This window comes from Rhinolophus hipposideros, assembly GCF_964194185.1.
Source record: "Rhinolophus hipposideros genome assembly, chromosome: 11".
Lineage (NCBI taxonomy): Eukaryota > Metazoa > Chordata > Mammalia > Chiroptera > Rhinolophidae > Rhinolophus > Rhinolophus hipposideros.
Window position 1 is genome coordinate 49,906,241 of NC_138057.1, and position 21,679 is coordinate 49,927,919.

At 39.4% G+C, this 21,679-nt stretch overlaps 1 protein-coding gene across 3 annotated transcripts in view; it reads right to left on the reverse strand.

The window, feature by feature from the left end:
• Positions 1-21,679, reverse strand: part of RIGI (RNA sensor RIG-I) — a 56,793-nt gene that overhangs the window by 3,944 nt on the left and 31,170 nt on the right. For all 3 annotated transcript variants that reach the window (XM_081065409.1, XM_081065408.1, XM_081065407.1), the window contains exons 7-16: positions 20,676-20,829; positions 19,889-20,147; positions 18,033-18,195; positions 16,434-16,553; positions 13,647-13,804; positions 12,569-12,704; positions 11,667-11,815; positions 9,190-9,280; positions 6,879-7,049; positions 5,587-5,738 (exon numbers count right to left, since the gene is read on the reverse strand). In XM_081065409.1, the coding sequence (XP_080921535.1) occupies positions 5,587-5,738; positions 6,879-7,049; positions 9,190-9,280; positions 11,667-11,815; positions 12,569-12,704; positions 13,647-13,804; positions 16,434-16,553; positions 18,033-18,195; positions 19,889-20,147; positions 20,676-20,829 (1,553 nt within the window). The remainder of the gene's footprint in view (positions 1-5,586; positions 5,739-6,878; positions 7,050-9,189; positions 9,281-11,666; positions 11,816-12,568; positions 12,705-13,646; positions 13,805-16,433; positions 16,554-18,032; positions 18,196-19,888; positions 20,148-20,675; positions 20,830-21,679) is intronic.

Consider the following 21,679-nt stretch of genomic DNA (forward strand, 5'->3'; position numbering starts at 1 on the left):
AACATGGCAGTGAGTTCCTTGGGTTTTCATTTTATCTCATATGTCCCAGATTGGAGCTGAAGAAGTTGGCAATCAGAAATGCCTATGGGCACAGATTAAAAAAAAAAAAATCTCAACAAAATCCTACTCTCTCTATCCATAGGGTCAGGAAAGGGGCAGCCTAGCAAGAAAACTTTTAGATAACAACTATTGTACTCCAGCCAAGCACCACAGAAAACAAAACAAAAATCTGTGACTCAACCACCATCCATGCCAGCAAAGGCTGAGTGGGAAACCTAGATTTCCACTTTGCAGGACTGTAATGAAACATGCTGACACTCCCATCTGGTGGTGTCAGAGAAGGCCAAGGAGGGAACCAGGACCATCAGCCTGGCTGAATGATAGCCCCCCTCATCTGTGGTGTGAATGGAAACTATGTGTGGAGCCAGAACTCCTATCTCCACACAGCAGTAACAAGGAGCCTCCCACTGGCTGGTGTCAACAGAGGCTGAGTGGGGAACCTAGACTTCTACCTCCACTTGATAGTGATGAGACACTGTCCCTACCTCCTCTCCTGAGTTTCATAATAAAATGAAAATGTTCAGCTTTTGATCAAAAATCACTCTTCATACCCAAAATCCAGAAAGATCTCAAACTGAATGAAAAAAAGACAATCAGTGGATGCTACCACTGAGAAGACAGAGATGTTAAAATTATCTGAGAAAGATTTTAAAGCAGCCACAGTAAAAATGCTTCAATAAGCATTCAAAAACTCTTAAAACATGAACAAATATAAAGCCTCAACAAAGAAATGGAAGATATAAAGAAGAATCAAATGGAAGTTTTAGAACTGAAAGATGCAATAATGAAAATAAAAAGCTCAGTGGATGGGCTCGACAGCAGAATGGAGAGGACAAAAGAAAGAATCAGTGAACTGGAACATATAACAATAGATTACCCAACAGAAAGAAAATAGATTGGAAAAAAAAATTGAACAGAACCTCAGGGACCTTTAGGACTACTAAAAAAGATCTAACATTCATGTCACTGGAGTCCTTGAAGGAGAAAAGAGAGCAGAGCTTAAAAAGTACTGGAAGAAATGATGGCTGAACATTTCCCAAACTGAACATAATGTAACATAAACTTACAGATTCAAAAAGCTGAACAATTACAAAACAGGATAAACCCAAAGAAATCCACACCAAGACACCTTATAATTAAACTTCTGAAAAACCAAAGACATAGGAAAAAAAGGATCAAAACAAAACCATAAAAGCAGCCAGAAAAAAAAAGACACCTTACCTATAGAGGAAAAACAATCTGAATGGTAACAGATTTCTCATCAGAGACCATGGAGGCCAGAAGGAAGTAACACAATATTTTTCAAATGCTTAAAGGAAAAACTGTCAACCTGGACTCCTATATCCAACAATATATCCTTCAGAAATAAAGGGGAAATCAAGACATTCTGAGATGAAGGGAAACTAAGAAAATTTGTTCACCAGCAGAACTTCCTTAAAAGAATGGCAAAAGGAAGGAAATGATAAAAGAAGGAATCTTGAAACATCATAAAGGATGAAAAAACATGGTGATTTCCACAATGCCAGCTGTAAAAGGAACTACCCTGTCTCACTGGTTTGTGGTGCTGCCTGCATTTTATCAGGCTATATTTTCAAGTGTTCCAGGTGGAATCAGATAGCTTAGGTGCAAATCCTGTTCCCAACACTTAACAGCTGTGTGATTTTGGGCAAGTGTCTCAGTTTCCTCAAATACAAAATGGGAACAATAATAGCATCTACTTCATGGGCTGTTGGGAGGTAACATAAATTTAGGCCACCTGGCACAGGTTAAATGCTCGTCAGTGTTATCCTTGGTCCATTAGAATAGTCTTATGTTAAGAACGGTGAAAATGTTAGTGGTTTCTACTTTAGTATTGTGTAGGGCAATCACCATTCAACAGGTTTTTTGTTGTTGTTTTTTTTTTTAGCTAATAATACAGCTATTTTCATCTGTTTATTCTACATAAACTCTGGAACCACTTATCAAGTTGAAAATATGTATACTTTGATTCTGAGTTGCGATAAACCTGTAATTGAATTTGGAGTGAATGCACATCTTTAAAATATTCAGTTATTCCATTCAAGAGCATAGGATTTCTTTTCTTTTGTCTTAATTTACCTCATATCTCTCAGTAAAAGTTTTAGAGTCATCATTATTTATGCTTCAAACATTTCTGGTTAGGCCACCAGGTGTAGTAATTAAATAGATGTGTTTTGCCAGCTCCTAACTGTGTGATCTACTGGAAATAGATCTCTTCATGCCCCAGTTTCCCTCCTACAAAATGACAATAAGAGGGCTTGGTGGAGAGTCCATGTTTTGTATGTTAGCTGAAATTATTATTGTCACTGTGAGTAGAAATCTCCCTCCCCCCTTTTATCTTCTAGTTACTGATCATTCATAGAGAATCCATTAATCTCTAATGCACTTCACAATCAAATAAAATTTGACATATAAATACATTTAGGCCTGGAATGTAGGCTACAAGAACAATCAAAATACAATTTTCCCAACCCCCATTATCTGCCACATCTCACCTGAAATTATCTTCATTGTTTTTGTAAAATTAAAAGGAAGTTTATGCCTATTTTCAATTCAATTTTTCATTGCTGTAAAACTGTAACATTATGTATTTCCATTTCCATTACCATTATTTCTTTTGGATAAATTTCTACATGAAAAATTCCTAGGCTACATGCTATACATTTCCCTATGAACAATTTTAATTTCCTTTTCTCACATATGGTTCTAATCACTACTTGAGACAGGCTGTGGGTGGGGAGAATGTGATAGGAAAGAGTAAAAATATAAACTTGCCCTTTGGGTATCCAACACTTTAAAAATTCACTAATACCTAATGATATTCAGTTATATACTAAAAATCAATTAAATAATAAAATCCCAAATATTTTAAATGTTACTACAGTCAATAAATCCCAATAAATTAAAACTATGACTGTTATACTTAAAACTAACTCAATAACTGGGTGAGGAGGCACAGTCAATGTTACAAATTAAATCTATAGCAAACCTTCCCCGCCCACCTGTGGTTGAAGAAGCAGCAATTTTGTGCCCTGAGGTGGAAAAAAGCAAAACTATGAAACCCTGATTGTGTGCGGTCATGGAAACATATCATGTTGAAAATTCTTTGGTCAAAATGAACTTCCTTTCACCCCACATCTTGTTTTCTACTCCATGAGGCAGGAAAGAGCTTTCTCATTTTGATTCCAGAGAACCCTTCACAACTAGAAATATCCTTTATACCTTATTCCTCCAGAATGAGATAGTACCAAATCCTGAAGCTTCCATGATGGAAATCAGTCCTTGGATACTTCTGGACCATCTACATGTTAAAATGGCTGCAGAATAACCAGAGATTCCCCGGGACCACAGTGCTCTAAGGAAGGTCAGACACATGCAGCTGTGGGGCTGGGAAAAAAGTGTACAGTCTCCCACTCCACTTACTCTAGAGCCTGAAACTGCCTCCCTCTGTTCTGCAGTTTTTCCTTCCATTAAAGCCAACACACAAGGACTGGGTGCTCAGATTCAACACCCAAGCCCTAATCAAAACACCACGGAAAGGGGTCTCACCCCAAGAACCATAATTCTCTTTAGTTTTAAAAATATAAGATTTTTTCCTACCCTATTATACTTCTCCTAAACCTCTGAAAGCAAAACCTTTCTCTTTAGTCATCTATGACAGAGCAGGGATGACACCAAGATTCCGAGCTCCTAGCTGCCACATAATTACCGGTGACCAATGAATTCCAGCTACACTTGTTCTGGGCTCCCTCTCGTTCTTTACCATCTCTGCCCATTTTCTATTGACGGGTGATAGGGGAATCCCAAATGCTATTCAATAGCCTGACTCAACAGATATTTAACCTGTTTTCTCCTCATTCCACTCTTTGACCTGGTGTGCTGGCTACCAAAGAAAGTCTAGGCCTGGTCCAGCCTCCATCTTCCTCAGTAAACTTTTACTCTACTGCTTCTGCCACATATGAGTCTAATTAGCTCATTACCCCATGAAGGGGATAAAAATTATGTATGGGTATTAAAGCTAATATGGTTTTAAAGCCTTTATTGGCAACATCTCCATATCCTACAAAATGGGAAGGTGGTTCAGTGAAAAAAACGTATCCTTCACTAAAATTAAAAAGGAAAATTAAGAGGAACTAAAGAATTTCCCTGCAATTCTTCTCACTGAAAATGTGGAAGAGGTGTTTTTAAATATCTTGGTCTCTAAATTTTAGGAAGAAATGTTTTTTTAAAATTTAAAATGAGTAAACATTGACATAAAGTTATATTTTTGTCCTCAAATAAGTGCTGATTTGCTTTATATCACTGCTTCTCAATACTTTTTGAGCATAGATATTATGACTATTTAAAATTATGGACACTGGGGGGGGGCAGCCAGTTAGCTCAGTTGGTTAGAGCGAAATGCTCTTAACAAGGTTGCTGGTTTGATCCCCACACAGGCCACTGTGAGCTGCACCCTCCACAACTAGACTGAAATAACTACTTCACTTGGAACTGATGGGTCCTGGGAAAACACACTTAAAATAAATAAAAGTTTTTAAAAAAAAATTATGGACAATGTGAAATTGGTCCACTGGATTGTAAGGTTCGTCTTTATGAAGTTAAAGTATGGCTCATGCCTCTGTCCAATAGTAACTCTCATTTTCTGAGCACTTATTTTATATCAAGGCACTGTGCTAAGCAATGCATACATCTCATTTTATCCCCCAAATGGCCCTGTGAGTTAAATACTGTTATTTCCCTAACTTTACAAATGAGGAGATTTAAAAGACAAAGTAACTACCTGAGGTCACACATCTTGTAAATGGCAGAACTAGTATTGGAACCACTTATTCTGTTAACCAATGTTAACACTCTCTCCCAGTGCTGCAGTGTTCAATCCTTCCAGAAATTCAGAGACAAAAATCTCCATAGAGTCTGGAGAAAGTGTGAATGTGCATACATGTGAGTGCGAACACATGTGTGTGTGTGTGTGTGTGTGTATGTCTTGATTTTCCCCAATCTGGTTCCATGTTTCTGTGTTCTGAAGGAAATTACCATAAAATGAAGGTTACTATCAAGGGGTTGAACTGAACAGGTGTGCCACTCCGAAGCATACATTATTATTCATTCCTGTAGTTGGGCATTTCAACACCTGTACAGTGCAATGGGAGCTTTTCTCTGAGGACTCCAGATGTTAGAAAGAGAGAGATTTGAGGAAAAGACTAAGAAGGGCTATGTCTTTCCGTGTTAGGGTGTTGTCCTCAAGATAAACTATCAACTTAAGCACAATTCTTTTAGATCTAAAAACATAACTTTAGGTATTAACATTAATAAAATATATTTCAATCTCATTGAGACTTAAAGGCAGAATAAATTTGATGTTCACTGCAGGACAAATTTTTCAGTTTGAACTTATTGTTCTAATACAATACTCAGAGCCGTCTGATACAACGTACCAATCATTTTCACGTTCCCTGTATGTTACTTATGGTCAGATTCTGAAAGAGTAGCACAGATGAAAAGACTTACCTTCTCTTTAAATACTTCTTCATCCCATGTCTGAAGCTGTAAAATGGAGTCATTCATCATTTTTTCTTTGTACATGTTTATTTTTTCTTTTTCAATTACATCAGCATTACTAGTCAGAAGGAAGCACTTGCTACCTTTTGCTCTTCCTCTGCCTGTCACAAAATAAATATTTTATTTGATGTCTTTGGCATAAAACTGTAATAAATCTGAGAATAGGTAAGCAAAGGGGTTAGGTATCCCTAAAATTCAACTTTGGTCACTGAACCCCACTTTCCAGGGAAGCTGAGCTGTGAAGAGCACGGAGTCAAATGCAGGAGCGCACCTGTGCATTACACATGCAGATAATCTAGAAGCCCACCTTGGACTGCCTTCCTTGAGGGTCTCTATGATGCAGTGTAATCAGACAGCCACATTATCAGAAATTCTGCTTTAAAGACAATCAAACACCCTCAGAATGAACAGTGTGAGGCCTCTAACGTGAATAATAAATCCTCCCTCAAGAGCCTTCTAGGCAGTGGCGAAATGAGATATGTTCAGAACCCCAGAATATAGGTGGAAAATGAGAAATGCTGAAAGGTCAACATAAAGGAGCACGGGCATTCAAAAAAGAGATTATGCATGCTTCCAGCTAGGGGAATTAGGGACAGGTGATATGGAGGCAAGGGAAGAGGTAAAATGAACATCATCCTTCAACAAGGAAAAATGATGAAGTCAAGTTGGCTGAAGTGAATAATGAGTAAAGAAAAAGAATGGGAAATAGGTTGGAAAGATAAGTTAGTGTTGGATATGAAAACTCTTTTAACCTCAAGAAAATTGGGGAACCATTGGAGTTTCTGTATAGGGAAGTGACATGCTCAGAGCCATTTTCCAGGACAAGTAACGTGGCAGCTGTTATGGACATTGAAAAAGAGGAAGAGAGATTGATTAAGAGACTGTCTAGTTCAAGTATGACAGAAGAGTTCCTTGGAGTATGTCTTCTTGAATACAGGGAGTCCATCACCACCACAAGCACAGCCATGAAAGGTCCACACATTGACTGCCAAAGCCTCAATCCAAGTGAGAATTGTCCTTCCATAAATATGTCAGTTAATGTTGGTCACGTATACAGTATTCATTGTGAACAAGAATTAAAATAGTGGATATGTTAGGGGACAAAACTAGCCACCAAATCCTAACCAAGTAAGTCAATGATACCAGGGTCCACCGTGACAGAGTATGTCTCGGTAAAGGAGACAGGCTGAATGACAGACACACTGGCAGCCATTTAACAATGGCACCAAAGCTTCTCTCACCTCTGGTTTGGATCATTTTGATGACGTTGCCCACATACTCGTACAGGATGACCAGATTGCACTGAGCAATGTCGATGCCTTCATCAGCAACTGAGGTGGCGATCAGAATCTTGTTATCGTCAGTGGTTCTGAATGCATCCAATACGCACTTCTGTGCTGGGAGGGTCATTCCTGCGTCAGAGTCAGACGGCATTACACAACTCACCGGAGGGAACTTTACCCTTGAAAAAATAGCTATTAATTACGGAATGCTTCTTACATGCCAGGTACTGTGATAAGTGTTTTATATTCATGATTTCCCAACAACCTTAGGCAGTAGGGCCTATTCCTATCCTTGTTTTAGAGAGGACATTTAGGGTACTGACAACTTGGACTCTGCCGCAGATTGCCTGAGTTCAAATCCTAGCTGCAGCACTTACTAGCTGTGTGGCTTTAGTCATGTTGTCTCAAAACAAATATTGATTTTATTTTTCTTTTGCAAAAAGATTAACTAATTGTAATGCCTCTGCATGTGTATAAGCGTTTACAGCTGACAAAACATTTTCATATCTACTTACTCACAGAAACTTCAAAAAGCCCTTTTAGGTTGATGTGGCAAGTGTTCTGGTTCCCCTTTCTGGACGAAGACCTTGAGGTTTGGGAAGTGTGGTAAGCTGACAGTCTAGCTCACAGCACAACTGGACCTTATATTTTTAAGTCTAGGACCCTAACAGTGTACAGTTCTCAGATACTGATATACTGAGAGGAGAAAGAATGTCAGTGATTGCCACCTCAGAATAATAGAATTTATAAAAGTTCCACTTTCCCCCCTAGTATACTGGCAGTCAAAATCTTGAGCTATATTTTGTGAAGGCCCAAAGAATTTCCTTTCACCATCATCTTCTACTGAACAATGGCCATGCCCAAGACGCCACACTTCATTCATGTCTGAGCTTATTTACCCATTTGTTCATCGAACAGTTATTCAGCATTGTGGTTTGTCCAATAGTGATACCGCAGTTAAAGGTCCACCGTTCCCTGCAAGGAGTTCATAGTTTGTGGAAGAAGGATATAATAGGAAGCTGTAATTCAATGAGATGAGCAGAAATGGAGGGAGAACCGGATGCTGTGGGGATGTGGAGGAGGTTGGGCAAGGCTGCTTGACAGAAGCGCGACAACGGGCGTGAAGTTCTAAATAAATGTGGATGGATGGATGAATAAACAAACAAACAAGAAAATGTGTTCTGAGTGCTTACTTATGGGGAAGCAACAAAGTTGGAAAATTAAATTAGACCCATATTTGAGTCAGATGGCAGAGAACTCTGAATTCTAACCATAATAATGTGGTGTTGGACTGCATGGAGTAAGACAGATTTTCAAAATTTGAATTTGCTTTTCAAGATTCATGAAATTTAAAATTTGTACAATGGGAAAAATGCATGACTAAGAACTGATGAGTGGGGACTACTTATTATAAACAAGACCAAAGAGAAGAAACAGAGTGAGGACCTGTCACTGCGGGTCACTGAGGCCTGGGGAGCACGGCTGTGAGGTCAGGTGAGCGCTGGCCACCTTAGGATCCAACTTACAGCCTCTGTCCACTCTCACTCCATTTCAGGATCATCTGCTTGGACTATTTTTTTAAATTATAAAATATATAATACACAATAGTATCTACAGGTTAAAGAAAAACAATAAAATAACAGAATATTTCTATTTCCAGTTAATCTATTGGTTGAACAGAAGAGTGACATGCTCCAATAACAGTTTAAAAAGTAACTTTGGTTTTGTTTGCAGAATAGATGGGGGGAGGCAATGTGTACAACTTTTTGGCATTTGAGCATTGTGATGGTTTTGTGATTTATCAGCCTGGCTAGGCTGAACCACAGTCCCCACTTATTCTTTTAGGTGTTTCTGTGAATGGAATTTGCAGATGTAATTAAAGTTCCTAAAATCAGCTGACATTAACTTAATCAAAAGGGGTTTCATCCTACTTGGGCCTGACTTAATCAAGTCAGCCCTTTACCTCTTTGAATACTTGGGCATTCCCTGAGCTCAGAGACTCCAAACAGCTCATGCCTGTGGGGTTCCAGCCTGCTACTGACCAGCTACCCTACAGACTTCAGATTTCCTTTGCCAGTCCAGCGGTGTATGCCTATTCCTTGTAATAAATCTCTCTCTCTCTTTGTATATGTATATACGTATTATGTATATGTATCATCTCCTGGCTTTGCTTCTCTGGTTGAACCCTGACGACTACAAACATTAAAAAAGAATTTGAACATGTTATATATATTCTTATATATATATATATTATGCTATATATAAATACCTATGTTCTGATTTGTTTTGCCACGTCCAGTCAATATGCCAGGTTTTAGAAAGCTGAGTATAGAATTTTCTTCAATCCATTTCTTTAAAGCCTGAAAATGAAAAGCAATTCTCAGTTGGACACTATGTGTATTACCATCTCTATTAATTCAATATTGAAATATATACAAGAAGAAGGGAAAAAAAGCTTTCAGTTAGTACACAGAAAGTTTTCAGACTGACAAACCTGAGAGAAAAAGCTTCTTGGAATTGAAGTCTCTGCAATAATTAACCGTAAGGGTATAGATCGTTGTGATGTGATACCACTGTTTAATCTCCAAGAGGCTTTGTAAGTGAAGAAAGCAAAGTGCAGAGTAATGGGTATGTAGAACGAACAAATGAGTTTAGCAAGATCGCAGGACACAAGATATGAATATGCAGAAATCAGTTGTAGTTCTATAGACCAGCAATAAAAAAACAATTAAAAGTACCATTCACAGTAGCATTAAAAAAAAAGTAATACTTAGGTATAAGTCTAACAAAATACGTGCAGGATCTGTATGCTGAAAAAAAGAAAACACTGGTGAAAGGAACCAAAGAAGATGTGGTAGGTAGCCGCTAAGGTAACCCTCAATGATCCCCACTCCCTGGTATTCAGATCCTTGTGTCCCCTCCCCTCAAGTGTGAACAACTTATTGACTTGTTTTTAGTGAATAAAATATGGCAGACATGATGGGATATGACTTCCAAGTTGAAGTTATAAAATGACTGTGACCTCCATGTTAGACACTCTGTCTCAATCTCTCTTGGACCACTCACTCCAGGGGAAGCCAGCTGCCATGCTGTGAGGCCCGTGGAGAGGCCCACATGAATGAGCTTGGAAGCACATCTTCTGAGGCCTGCCAGTAGCCATCTAAGTGAGGCTAGAAGTTCATCCTCCCAAGTCAAGCCTCGAGATGACTGCAGCCATGGCCGTGCTACACCTTGATTACGGCCTCATGAGAGACCCTGAGCCAGAAACATCCAGTTCAGTCTTTTCAAGCTTCCTGACCAATATATATTATAAGATAATAGAGTTTGTTGCTTCCAGCCCCTACGTTTTGGGGCAATTTGTTATCAATAATACGTGACTAAGACAGAAGCCCTACATAAATGAAGAGAGATACTATGGTCATGAATTTGAAAACTTGATATTGTTAAGATGTCATTCCTCCCCAATTTTATTTATGGAGCCCATCCCAATAGAAATCTCAGCAGACTTTCACAGATGTGGATGAGCTGATTCTAAAATATCGAGGATGCCAAAAAAATGTATACACATGACTTGTATTCATCTTTTGTTATTGGTATATATTGAGTATTACAATTTTAATACAGTTTTTTCCTTTCTTAAAATGTGTATACATTTTTTAGGCATCCTCTGTATCAATGAAAAGACAAAGGAAGATAGCTCAAGCAATTTTAGAGAAAAGAAAAAAGTTGGAGGGCTCAGACTATCTGATTTTAAGACTTACTATAAAACTACAGTAATCAATACAATGTGAGATGGGTAAAAGGTAGCTATATAGATGAATGGAACAGAACAGAGACTCCAGAAATAGATCCATGTAAATACAGTCAACTGATTTTTGAAAAAGTTACAAAGGCAATTCAACGGAGAAAGAATCGTCTTCACAACATACAGTGCTGGAACAATTGGATGTCCACATACAAGAAAGAACAAAAAGCATCTCAACCCATACCTCAAAATGTAGACACAAATGTAAAATGTAAAACTACAAAAGTTCTAGAAGATAACATAGAGAAAACCTGTGTGATCTTGGGTAAGCAAAGGGCTTTTACTCGTAGATACAGTATCAAAAGCACAATCCAAAACAAACAAACAAGCAAACAAAAAAATTGATTAACTGGACTTCATCAAACGCTAAAACTTTCAATCTATAAAAGATACTGTTAAGAGAATGAGAAGATCAGAAGAAAAAATTTCATATCACATTCCTGACAAAAGACTTTTTTGTCCAAATATAAAGAGAACTCCCAAAACTCAATAACATGATAAACAATCCAATGAAACCCAATTTTAAAAGGGGCAAAAGATGTGAACAGACACTTCACCAAAGATACATGGATGGCTAACAAGTATGTGAAAAATGCTAAACTATATTAGTCATTAGTGAAATGCAAATTAAAACCCTATACCCAGAGAATATCATCATGTGCCCACAGAATGGCTAAAATTTTAAAAACTGATGGAAAAAAATCAAAAGACGTATGAAGTGCTTGCTCTACAGGCACCAAGACATACAAACTAGAGTGATTAAGGCAGTGGCTATTAGTGTAGTGTAAGGATAAACAACTAGGTAATCAGAACAGAATAGAAAGCCCAGAAACAGACCCACACATATATGATGCTTGTTTGCAGAGCCATAAAGAAAGGATAATCTTTTCAACAAAATGGTACTGAGTCAATTCGTTATCCACAAGAAAGAAGAAGCTTACATCCACAAGTGCTCTGGTTTTCACAAAGAGAATGGTTCTAGTCTCTGGGTTCAAGTGGTACTCCTCTTGCAAGATGAAGCAGAGGTCTTTGAGTTTAGGGTTCTCATTGCTGGGGTCCATGGAAATGCTTTCTAGTTCTTGCAACTTTTCTGCAAAAGGAGAATGTTTTATAAATTGCTTACACATTCTAGAAATTTAGAACACACCGTGACCTTCAGCTATAGTTCAAACAGTTAATCTCTCGATCTATGACCAGCATTTTATAAGTGATGACCACTGATGTAATGCATACATTAGATACACCAATAAATGCATATATTTTTCCCCCAGAGAGCTGGTTGTTCAATGTTCAGTAGCCCTTCACTGGATTACACATATGTATAGTAAATATTTTGATATAGGCCAAAGAAAGATTATTAACAGTAATTACCTTTGGGAAAAAAAATTGGGGAGTGGGAGAAGATTCACTTTTCATTTAGTATCTTACTATATTTTTCTTAATATGAAGGATGTGGGATTATGGGTCATTTTGGAGTTCTTCTTTATATAGAAGTGTATATAAATTATAGTATTTTTAATATCATTAAAACACTTTTTTTGTATTTTTTTAAACCTGTATAAAATTACTAAAAGTAAAACTAAAAAATGTTATATTAACTATTTCTATGGGATGTATTCTTTACGAATCCTACTATTTTTCCTTCTTCAAAATAGGAAATAGTATAAGCAGCAGATTTTTTCCTCAAGTACCCGATTTTACAGAAGCTTAACAGTCTTGCCATCTATAATATCTTCTTAACCCAAGGACCAGCTCACTGAACATCACCATATGCCAAGTAACACAGTATAAGTACGCTGCCACTGGAGTCTCCCTGGCTTCCTCCTCTGGAAACACCACTCACCTTCAAATCTCCGAGTAAGATCTTGCTCTATCTCATCAAATCCTGCTGATCGGACATTAGTGAAGAAGTCTTTCAAGTAATCCAGAGCATCTTTCATCCGCGCATGCTCATTGATAATGAGGGCATCATTCAATTTCTGTTTAAAATGAAAACTGAGTTTCAGTGTGTTTCTAATGTCTAACTTATTTGCTGTTTTTAAGTCATTAGCTGTACTTAACCCATTAGCTCTACTTAGCACAGAATTAATTTTAAGAATAAACTTTTCTCAAATATATTCCAACTTAAGTTTTTTAAGATGAATAGTCCCTAATGGTGCTGTAATAAAATCTTTGAATCAAATACTGTTTTAAAAAACATCTCAATAAGCTAGAATCATTAACTAATTAATCAGGATCACTAAAATTTCTACCTCGGAAGAGAGACAATTACAAGAAAAATGCATGTCCAAGATTTAAAAAACAAAAAAATCAAAGCAAATCAACTTTCACATCAACCTGCCTCATAATTCAGACATTCAATTTAATCTCTTTATACATCTAAAGCCATTACTGAATTGTAATTGCACCTGTTTACAATGATGGCACTGACCACTTACACCAAACATTCAAATAAGTTCATTAAAATTCTATAAATGCATACTGTTGAGTGCATTTGAAAATATTTTTATCTTCCTTGTGCACATGGGGCTTTATCAAATGTAAAACATATGATTCAGGACAGGGCAACAAGAGCCCTGTACTGAATTTTAAAGATGGCTGTCAGCAGTCACATGTCTAACAAGGATGTTCACCATCATCCAATTTTTTCTAATCACGTCAATCATGGGAATGCTTGGGGCACAGCATAGACCCTCCGCCTTTGCCTCTGTCCTGTTGCCTCTAGTGTTAAGTTTCAGAAAACGCACAAAGAAGAGACTGAATGGGATAACTTTTGGAGTTTGCTTCATTAACAACCTTCTGGAAAGTTCCTAAGTGAGCTGTTGTAGACAGGATGAAAAGTTGATGTTCCCTCAGCTGCCACAGCACAGTTCCCAGTAGCTGCTGCAGCTAAAATTTGCCTTTCCACAGAAGCAACATACCCGCAAATGTGAAGTGTACAAAAACAGTGCTTTACAAATCCTGCTCTCCTCATCTTTGTCTGCCATTTGTAACACCATGCACTTTTTCTGAAGTGTAACAATCCATTGTTCGTATTTCTGTGTTCCAAAATTCCTGTTTTGAATTTCAGATAAGTCTTCTGGGGGGGGGAAGAAAAAGATTTTCATTGTGCCATATGTCAGTCATTTAAGGTTCTAAACATGCTTTCACCCTCTACTTTTTTTCTTAACTCTCTGTACACAGAGTAGTCTTCCTGAAATAGTCTGTTTTCAGTAGTCTGGGCTCTGTGCATGGTGCTGGGGATAAAAAAATGAGGAAGACACAGCCCTGTTTCAAGCAGCTCAGTCTGTGGGTTACTCTAGGATCAGTTTTCCAGGGCTCCTCTGGAAGAGCCCAGAGCTGTACTTCTGGGTTAAAATGCTCTCTTTTTAAACAAGAGGAACAAAGGACACTGCCCAGACCAGAGGCACTGACATGCTTCTTTCCCAGCCCCAACTACAAATGAGGTGGCCAGAAGTAAGCTAAATGAATCAACAAGTATTCATTGACTTGGGAAGATGTGAAAAGAAGTTAAGGAATCCAGAAATGAGCAGTTAACAGGATTTGGACTGGTGAAAAGGTGGAAGTAGGGTATTAAAGGTGGAAGGAATAAAAAGGTAGAAATTCATGTCTCTCCACCCTTCTGCCACCTCCCTAATTCAGACCATGTCATAATGTTCCTGGATAACATGATGGCCTCCTAATTGGTCTCCCTACCTCTTGCCCTACTCCCTCCAATCCATTCCCTATTCAGCAGCTAGGGGGAGTTTCCAAATTGAAGATGAGAAAGTACATTACCCCACCGCTTAAGAGCCTTTATGGATTCCTTGGGCCAAACTCCCATCCTGGCCCCCAGGGACCTCTGTGATCTAGCCTCCACCTGCTTCTGATCTTCATCTCTAGACGCTTCCCTTCTGAAATTTTACAGGACTAATGGAAGTCTCCATACTCTCTCTACTCTTCTGGCCTTTGCACATTCTGTTCCCTCTGCCTGAAACACACCTTACCACCACCAGGCACCAACCCTTATCCCCTGTTGCATTTTTATTACTTACTAATTTTGGCTTTACTGTTATACTGGAAAGGCCATGAGGGAAGGGGCTGTGGCCCGGGGGCCATGCTGTATTCCCATCATCTCGCACACTAGCACTGAATGAATGAACAAGTGAATGAACATGTTTAAAGAACTGCTAAATCAAAGAATTAAATAAAGTAGGGAAGAAGGGAAGATAAAACTGGAAAGACAAATGGAACGATTGTGCAGGCATGGTTCAAACTGCCAAGTTAGAGACTTAGAGAGCTTTGCCTGGAAGGCAAAGGAATTCAAGCAGGATATTAACATGATATAACTGGTATTTCAGGAAGACTAACCAGGTAAGGGGGGAGGGGGGTTGGATAGAAAAGAGTGGAGGTGGGCAAACCAGCTAGAAGACTGTTAGAATAAATCCTAAATCTAGCTATGAAAGAAAAGGAAAAAGAAAAGCAAAATAAGTAAAAGAAGGCGACACAACATGAGGTATCTTGCAGATATCAAAACGTCAACATTTCTAAAACTCTAAATTCACCTTGTACCTGCCAAAGCTGCTCCTAGTCCTAGAACGCAGTACCACCCACTGGCATACATACAGGTGCCCAAGCCAGAAGCCTAGGAGAAGTCTTCCACTCCCCTCTCTCATTCCTACCCAAATACAGTTAGCCATTAAATCTAAACACTTCCTATTTGCAGCTCTTTGCACAAGCCTCCTCCCTTCACCAACCCATCTCCACGGCCTCTGTTTGGCCCTCTTCCTTCACTGGTATTCTCATCACATCACTAATCAGTTTAAAATTTTCAGTTGCTTCCCATTGCTTTTATAATAAAACTTAAACTCAGCTTGGCCTACCAGACCCTTCCCTGTTTGCCCCCTGCCTCTCCCTTTAATCTCACCCCTTTCTACCGCTCACATGTTAGAATTGTCAGGAAATGCTTGCAGTTCCTAAAACTCAGTGTGCTCTCTCTTCCCTCTATGCCTACTGCCTTTTCAACCTCACTTGGCTGTTTTCTTTCTGAACCTGGCTGACTTCAAGATCTGTCTCTGGCTTCCGCAGGAAGCCTTCCCTGCAGTCCAGGCCAGGCCACAGGTCCCATGTGCTCCTAAGGCACCCAGGGTGTAATTCTGCCCTGCCCCATGGAAACGACTCACGTCTCTGTCTCATGATTTGACTGTGAGTTCCACGAGGGTGGAAACTATGTCTTTAATTTTATTATTTCCATCACCTTGCACAGTACCTGGCACAATAAATATCTGGTGAATGAATGAGTAAAAAGGAGAACAACACTTGGTGATTTCATGAGAAAGTCTCAAAAGAAGAAAGAATCAAAGATCTTTCTTTGATTCAGGGTTTCAGGCTAACATCAGGGGGAATGGTGGTTTCATTCATATAATATGGAAGTCAGGACGGAAAACTAATCTGGAAGGTCAAAAAAGGAATGAACTGATTTAAATATAATAAATTTTAGGTGTGTGTGTCCCGATAGATTTACTGTGGATTTAAATAGAAAAAAAAGGCAAGAGAAAATGAAGGCGGACTTAGAAGGTCCCTGAATAACCTGAATTATCTATAGTCAAGAATGTCAACCTCTGGATATGTTTTGACATTGTCTGAACTAAGGAGAATGCAAACAGACGCTAGTGAACAATTTATGGATATTCCCAAAAGGAGAGGATACAAAATGAGATTTATCTTACCGAGAGTTATGGTACCCAGTTCGCCAAAGACACTCTTTGCCAGACTCTCTGTCTCCCTCATTAACTGAGAGATAATATATTTAAATCTGTCGTTAGTCCGTAATTCCACTTTCCTGAAAACTAGAGCCATCAAAGGAAAGTCAGTATTTTTCAGGAAGAACACATGAGTTCAAGTTGGGCATTTCCAAACCTCTCCCTGCCTTTGTTACTTCCTCTGTACAACCTGCGGCCCTGAGCTCACAGGCAGGTAGATAGTCTGGACGATAAAACAAATGCTCAGAAACCTCGTAACAGCTCCCTCGTGCTTAATGCACTGATCAGCGCACATCTCTGTCTTTCACGCTCTGGGTCTAACCCAACTTCTCTCCCTGTTCCTCAGCATAGAGCCTCTGCTCGGATGAGGCTGGTATCCATCTTACCTGTGCAAATGCCACACTTTTTAACCCTGTCTCTGTTCTTTGATCCTTTCCCACTCAGCCCTCAGGACTGTTCATACTGTTCCAAACATTAATTATTGCATGGTTTCAGCAGAAACATATTAAATGCCTACTATGTACCACATTCTGGTGATAGACAGTTGTAAAAAACACACTCCATGCTCCAAAGAGGTCTGTGCTCTTAGGGGAGAGAAAGATACGTAGCCAAATCACCACAGTAGATTGCTCTAACATAAATATGTGCAAGGAGTCATGGAGGACTGGGAAAGGAATCTCGAATTCTCCCAGGGGAGGCAGTGTTGTGGGATAAGCAGGGAAAGAAGAAAAGAGGAAGAAAACGCAATTGTTCATGAAAAAAAAGCTTAGAGAGAAAAAGCACATGACACATGTGAGGAGCCCATAGGAATGCAACATGGTTGGGTTTATGGGAGGTGGGAGGAGATGAAGCTTAGAGGACAGGGGGGACCAGTTGGTACTAAAACGTTTAGATTGGGTACCATCTCTAAACCCCTTATAGGCAGTTCCCAGAAAGAAACTTACTTAACTGCCCCCTCCCTTACTATGCCCTGTGTGTGTTCTGCTTAATACTCATATAGTCATGTGCTATCCAGAGAGCATGGATGAAGTCATATCTGTCTCCTCTTCCCTCTCACACTTGCTGGGTTAGTATAGCATTGGTATCCAATAAATATTTGCTAGTCAATCTTATTTCAAAAATCATATTCTGATCTTTTGAGGAAAGATACGATGAATTCAGATAATTTCATTTCAACCCACATTATTAGACATATATTGAAATAATGAATGACCACACAGTTTTCTCTTCAGGGATGGGGCACAGGGAAGGACTGAGGCGGCTCTTGGCCATTTACATGCTTAGATTGTCTCATCACCTCTCTCTCATTATTAGTATCGTTATAAGAGTTTTATGAACTGAAGAGTAAGAATGTTTGCTTTCTACAGGCCATTCCTGGGCTTCATCCACTGCGTGGGGAGAGAACTCAGTTGAAGAGAGATGCCAAAAACGTAATTATTTCCCAAGTTTGGGATTAAACATTTTCTACTAAACAGGTAAAAATTCAGTGTTCAACCAAATGGCTCTGAACTAGGGATAGCAGAGGGTCGCAAAGTCCCAAAGGGCTTGTTACTGGATCCCACTTACACTTCTGGGGCTTATAAACAATTTCCTCCAGTTCCTCCACGTTGTCTTTGACTGTTGCTATCACTGATATATCAAGAGACGCACACAGTTTGCAGATATACTCCATGGCTTCAGTTGTGCTTTTGGCATCCCCAACACCGACCGAGGCAGTCAGCCCAATGATCTGTGAAGAGCATTCCAATTGTTAGATGTCTGGGAAAGAGCATGACATTTCCACAACCCCTCATGTGACTCTCTCCTGCTAGAAGAGGGTTTCCTAACTTCAGATAAAGAGCAAGAACATTTTTTCTTTTTCCCTGAAATTCTCTATGGCACTACAAATGGAAAGGTCCCCATTAGGCAAAGACCTGAGTAAATTCAGGAGTCACAACTCATCAGCTGAACACTAATCAGCATAGAAACGAAGAGAGGAAACCCTTCCAAGGGAGGACGTCTCTCTTCTTCATCCTTGTGGCCCTCATGATGTGTAGAACAACATACTGAAGAGGAAAAAGACTGAAATAAGACACACGTCCATTCTGCTCTCAGCCACGTCACACCGCTTGTGTGTCCTGGGACAAGCATCTTCAGCGCTCTTTCACGCTGGGTTACAATAGCGATTTAAATTTAGTCAGATATCATTTGTAATGAATTTAGCTTAATGGTCACCTAATAAATATTTATTGCTTCCTCTAATAGCCACTCAATAAATATACTCATTAGCAAGGAATCTAGTTAACTACCAATTATTTTTTTCTAGAAGAAAAGGCTATAAGAAATGTGATTGCCACTGAATTTTGTCTATGGGCACCACACTGAATTTCTTCTAACCTGTGTTTCCTACACAGGTAATTATTAGGGGTAGAGAACTTCACGCAAATGTGGGTTGTTATAAGTTCATCATTTCCAACCTTATTTGGACCCCAGTATGACGAGTCAATACTTCTGTGTATTCCTCTTTGTTCTCTATTTCAAATCCTCTCCATGCACCCTGAGCTGCCTCCGCCATTTCCATATTGATTATTCTCAGCAAATGATCTGTCTACATCTCCTACTTTCAAGAGAAAAGAGAGGTTATATGCCAGGGATTCCCTACCCTTTCTGCTCCCATCTAAGAACTCTGTCTTGACTCTTCTCACCCTCTCCTCTCTAACGACACCAAAAATGGGGTTCCGTTTGCTCTCCTGTACTAATCCATTTACTTACCTACTTATCTCATACCCTCCAGTCTCTCCTGGCATCTTGTTCTATCGATCATTCCCTCTCTCCCATCCTGCCTCACCTACTGCCATTCACTGCTTCACACTCTGCATTAAGGGATACTGAAGAGCGTTAAGATTCCTGAGCACACCATATTCTTTCATACTCTGAACACACAGGAGCCTTCTGAACACACAGGATGTCCTCTGAACACACAGGAGCCTTCACTGAAAACCACGCAGCTGTCTACCTTGTACACTTTTGTTAGTTTCTGCCCTCCCTTACTTCTGTTAGGTCTTGCCTTACTTTCACAGCACACCTAGGAACTCTTACTTCCGTTCTGATTGCGCCTTGTACTCATCTCCACAGTGTGCCATCGTGATCAATTATGACATAATTCTTACATATCTGGCTTCCTGCAGAACGAAAGCTGTTCGAGGGCAAGGACGATGTCTTTTTACATTGGTATCCCCACTGCCTTGCACAGTGCACAACACATGGAGGCACCTGATATAGACTTGTTAAGCAGATAAATGAATCGATCAAAATTAATTAATGAGTTATATAACATGGACTTAGGACCTGAGAAGGACATCCGTCCTGGGGCCATAAGAGTAAGTCAATAGGTTTAGGAAGGTCGTGGCTCTTTTAAGAAATCCATTTGACTTTGTAGATACCTGAGGCAGTGGGTCTGAAGACCCTCCGAGTTTCTGATCTAGATAACTAAACATGATCATATTGTAAGGATGGTGTTTACTGGTGTTGTGGCATTCATCAAATATCATCAAAGTAAAGACAGAGAGTGACGGAACAGTCCCATTTTTAAGGCTGTTCACAAGAATCTGTGGAGTTAAGATGATGATGTCATTGTTCTCAACAATCTGCTCCACTGAGACCTTCTCAGACGTGGCTCCAGAAATGCCTGAAACTTTGTACCTGGAAAATGACAAAAACTGCCTATTACCAACCACGGTGTGGATGAGGAACAACAAAATATAAAACACTAAATCAGAATATCAATCGATTGAGTTCTCCCTAAGTCCAAAAGGAGAGACCGGTGCTTAGGTGGCACAGAGCCTTACACATAGATTAACAAATGCAACCCAGTTAAAATTGCTAGTAGTATATATTCTTTCAAGCCACTAAGAAAGAAAATAGTACTTAAAGAGTAATATTAAATAAATTGTAAAATCATTAAAAAGTTAAATGTGCTACTTAAATGTAAAGTTTATCTCAAGTCATTTACTCACTCTGCAAGAGTTAACTAACCAAAGGAGCTTAGGATTTCAGGTATATCTGACCAAAAAGGCTTGAATTCATGAAGGAATTACATTTAGATTTCATAAAAGCTGAATCTATTATACATTTTTTTGCATTATGGTTTTTCAAAAACAAAACAAAGCAGAAAGTGCACCAGTTATATGAAGCTAGAGAAAAAGAAGTTCGATCAACTGTGATACCTACCCACGTCTCTCAAAATAGTTCGAGAACACAGATTTCTGCTGTTCATACACTGGAAGTTGAATAGCAAAAAACACAACCTTCCCCTTTTGTCCTTGTGGAAATTTTTGAAGATGATGTTCACATATAAGAAGTGAAACAAAGGTTTTCCCACAACCTTTTAACATACAAAGCAAAAGAAAACATGTAACTAATATCGTACTGAAATATTTCTGTAAAAAGGTAATTATTTGTGGCTCTCCTAAAACCACTGTGTGGGGCCGGCCCAGCGGCTCAGGCAGTTAGAGCTCTATGCTCCTAACTCCGAAGGCTGCCGGTTCGATTCCCACATGGGCCAGTGGGCTCTCAGCCACAAGGCTGCCAGTTCAATTCCTCGAGTCCTGCAAGGGATGGTGGGCTGCTCCCCCTGCAACTAAGATTGAACACGGCACCTTGAGCTGAGCTGCCGCTGAGCTCCCGGATGGCTCAGGTGGTTGGAGCGAGTCCTCTCAACCACAAGGTTGCCGGGTTCGATTCCTCAAGCCCCGCAAGGGATGGTGGTCTGCGCCCCCTGCAACTAACAATGGCAACTGGACCTGGAGCTGAGCTGCGTCCTCCACAACTAAGACTGAAAGGACAACAACTTGAAGCTGAATGGCACCCTCTACAACTAAGACTGAAAGGACAACAACTTGACTTGGGAAAAAGTCCTGGAAGTACACACTGTTCCCCAATAAAGTCCTGTTTAAAAAAAAACAACACTGTGTGGACTAGTAAATTGGTAATGTGGATGGGTTAACAATGGCAGGATTTACACCATGACTGAAAAATATCAAGCGACTTCCTAGGTAATACATACTCAAACAGTCAGGGCCTGAAGGAAGCTAAAAGACGGCATTTTTCTTTCCCATTGTGTTCCTTAAAATATCTTGAGATTATATATCAATAGGACGGTTTTCTCAAAAGACAAATGGAACAAGAAAAAAGTGGAACTTGCCCATTTCATCCCAGTATTCAATAAAAGAACA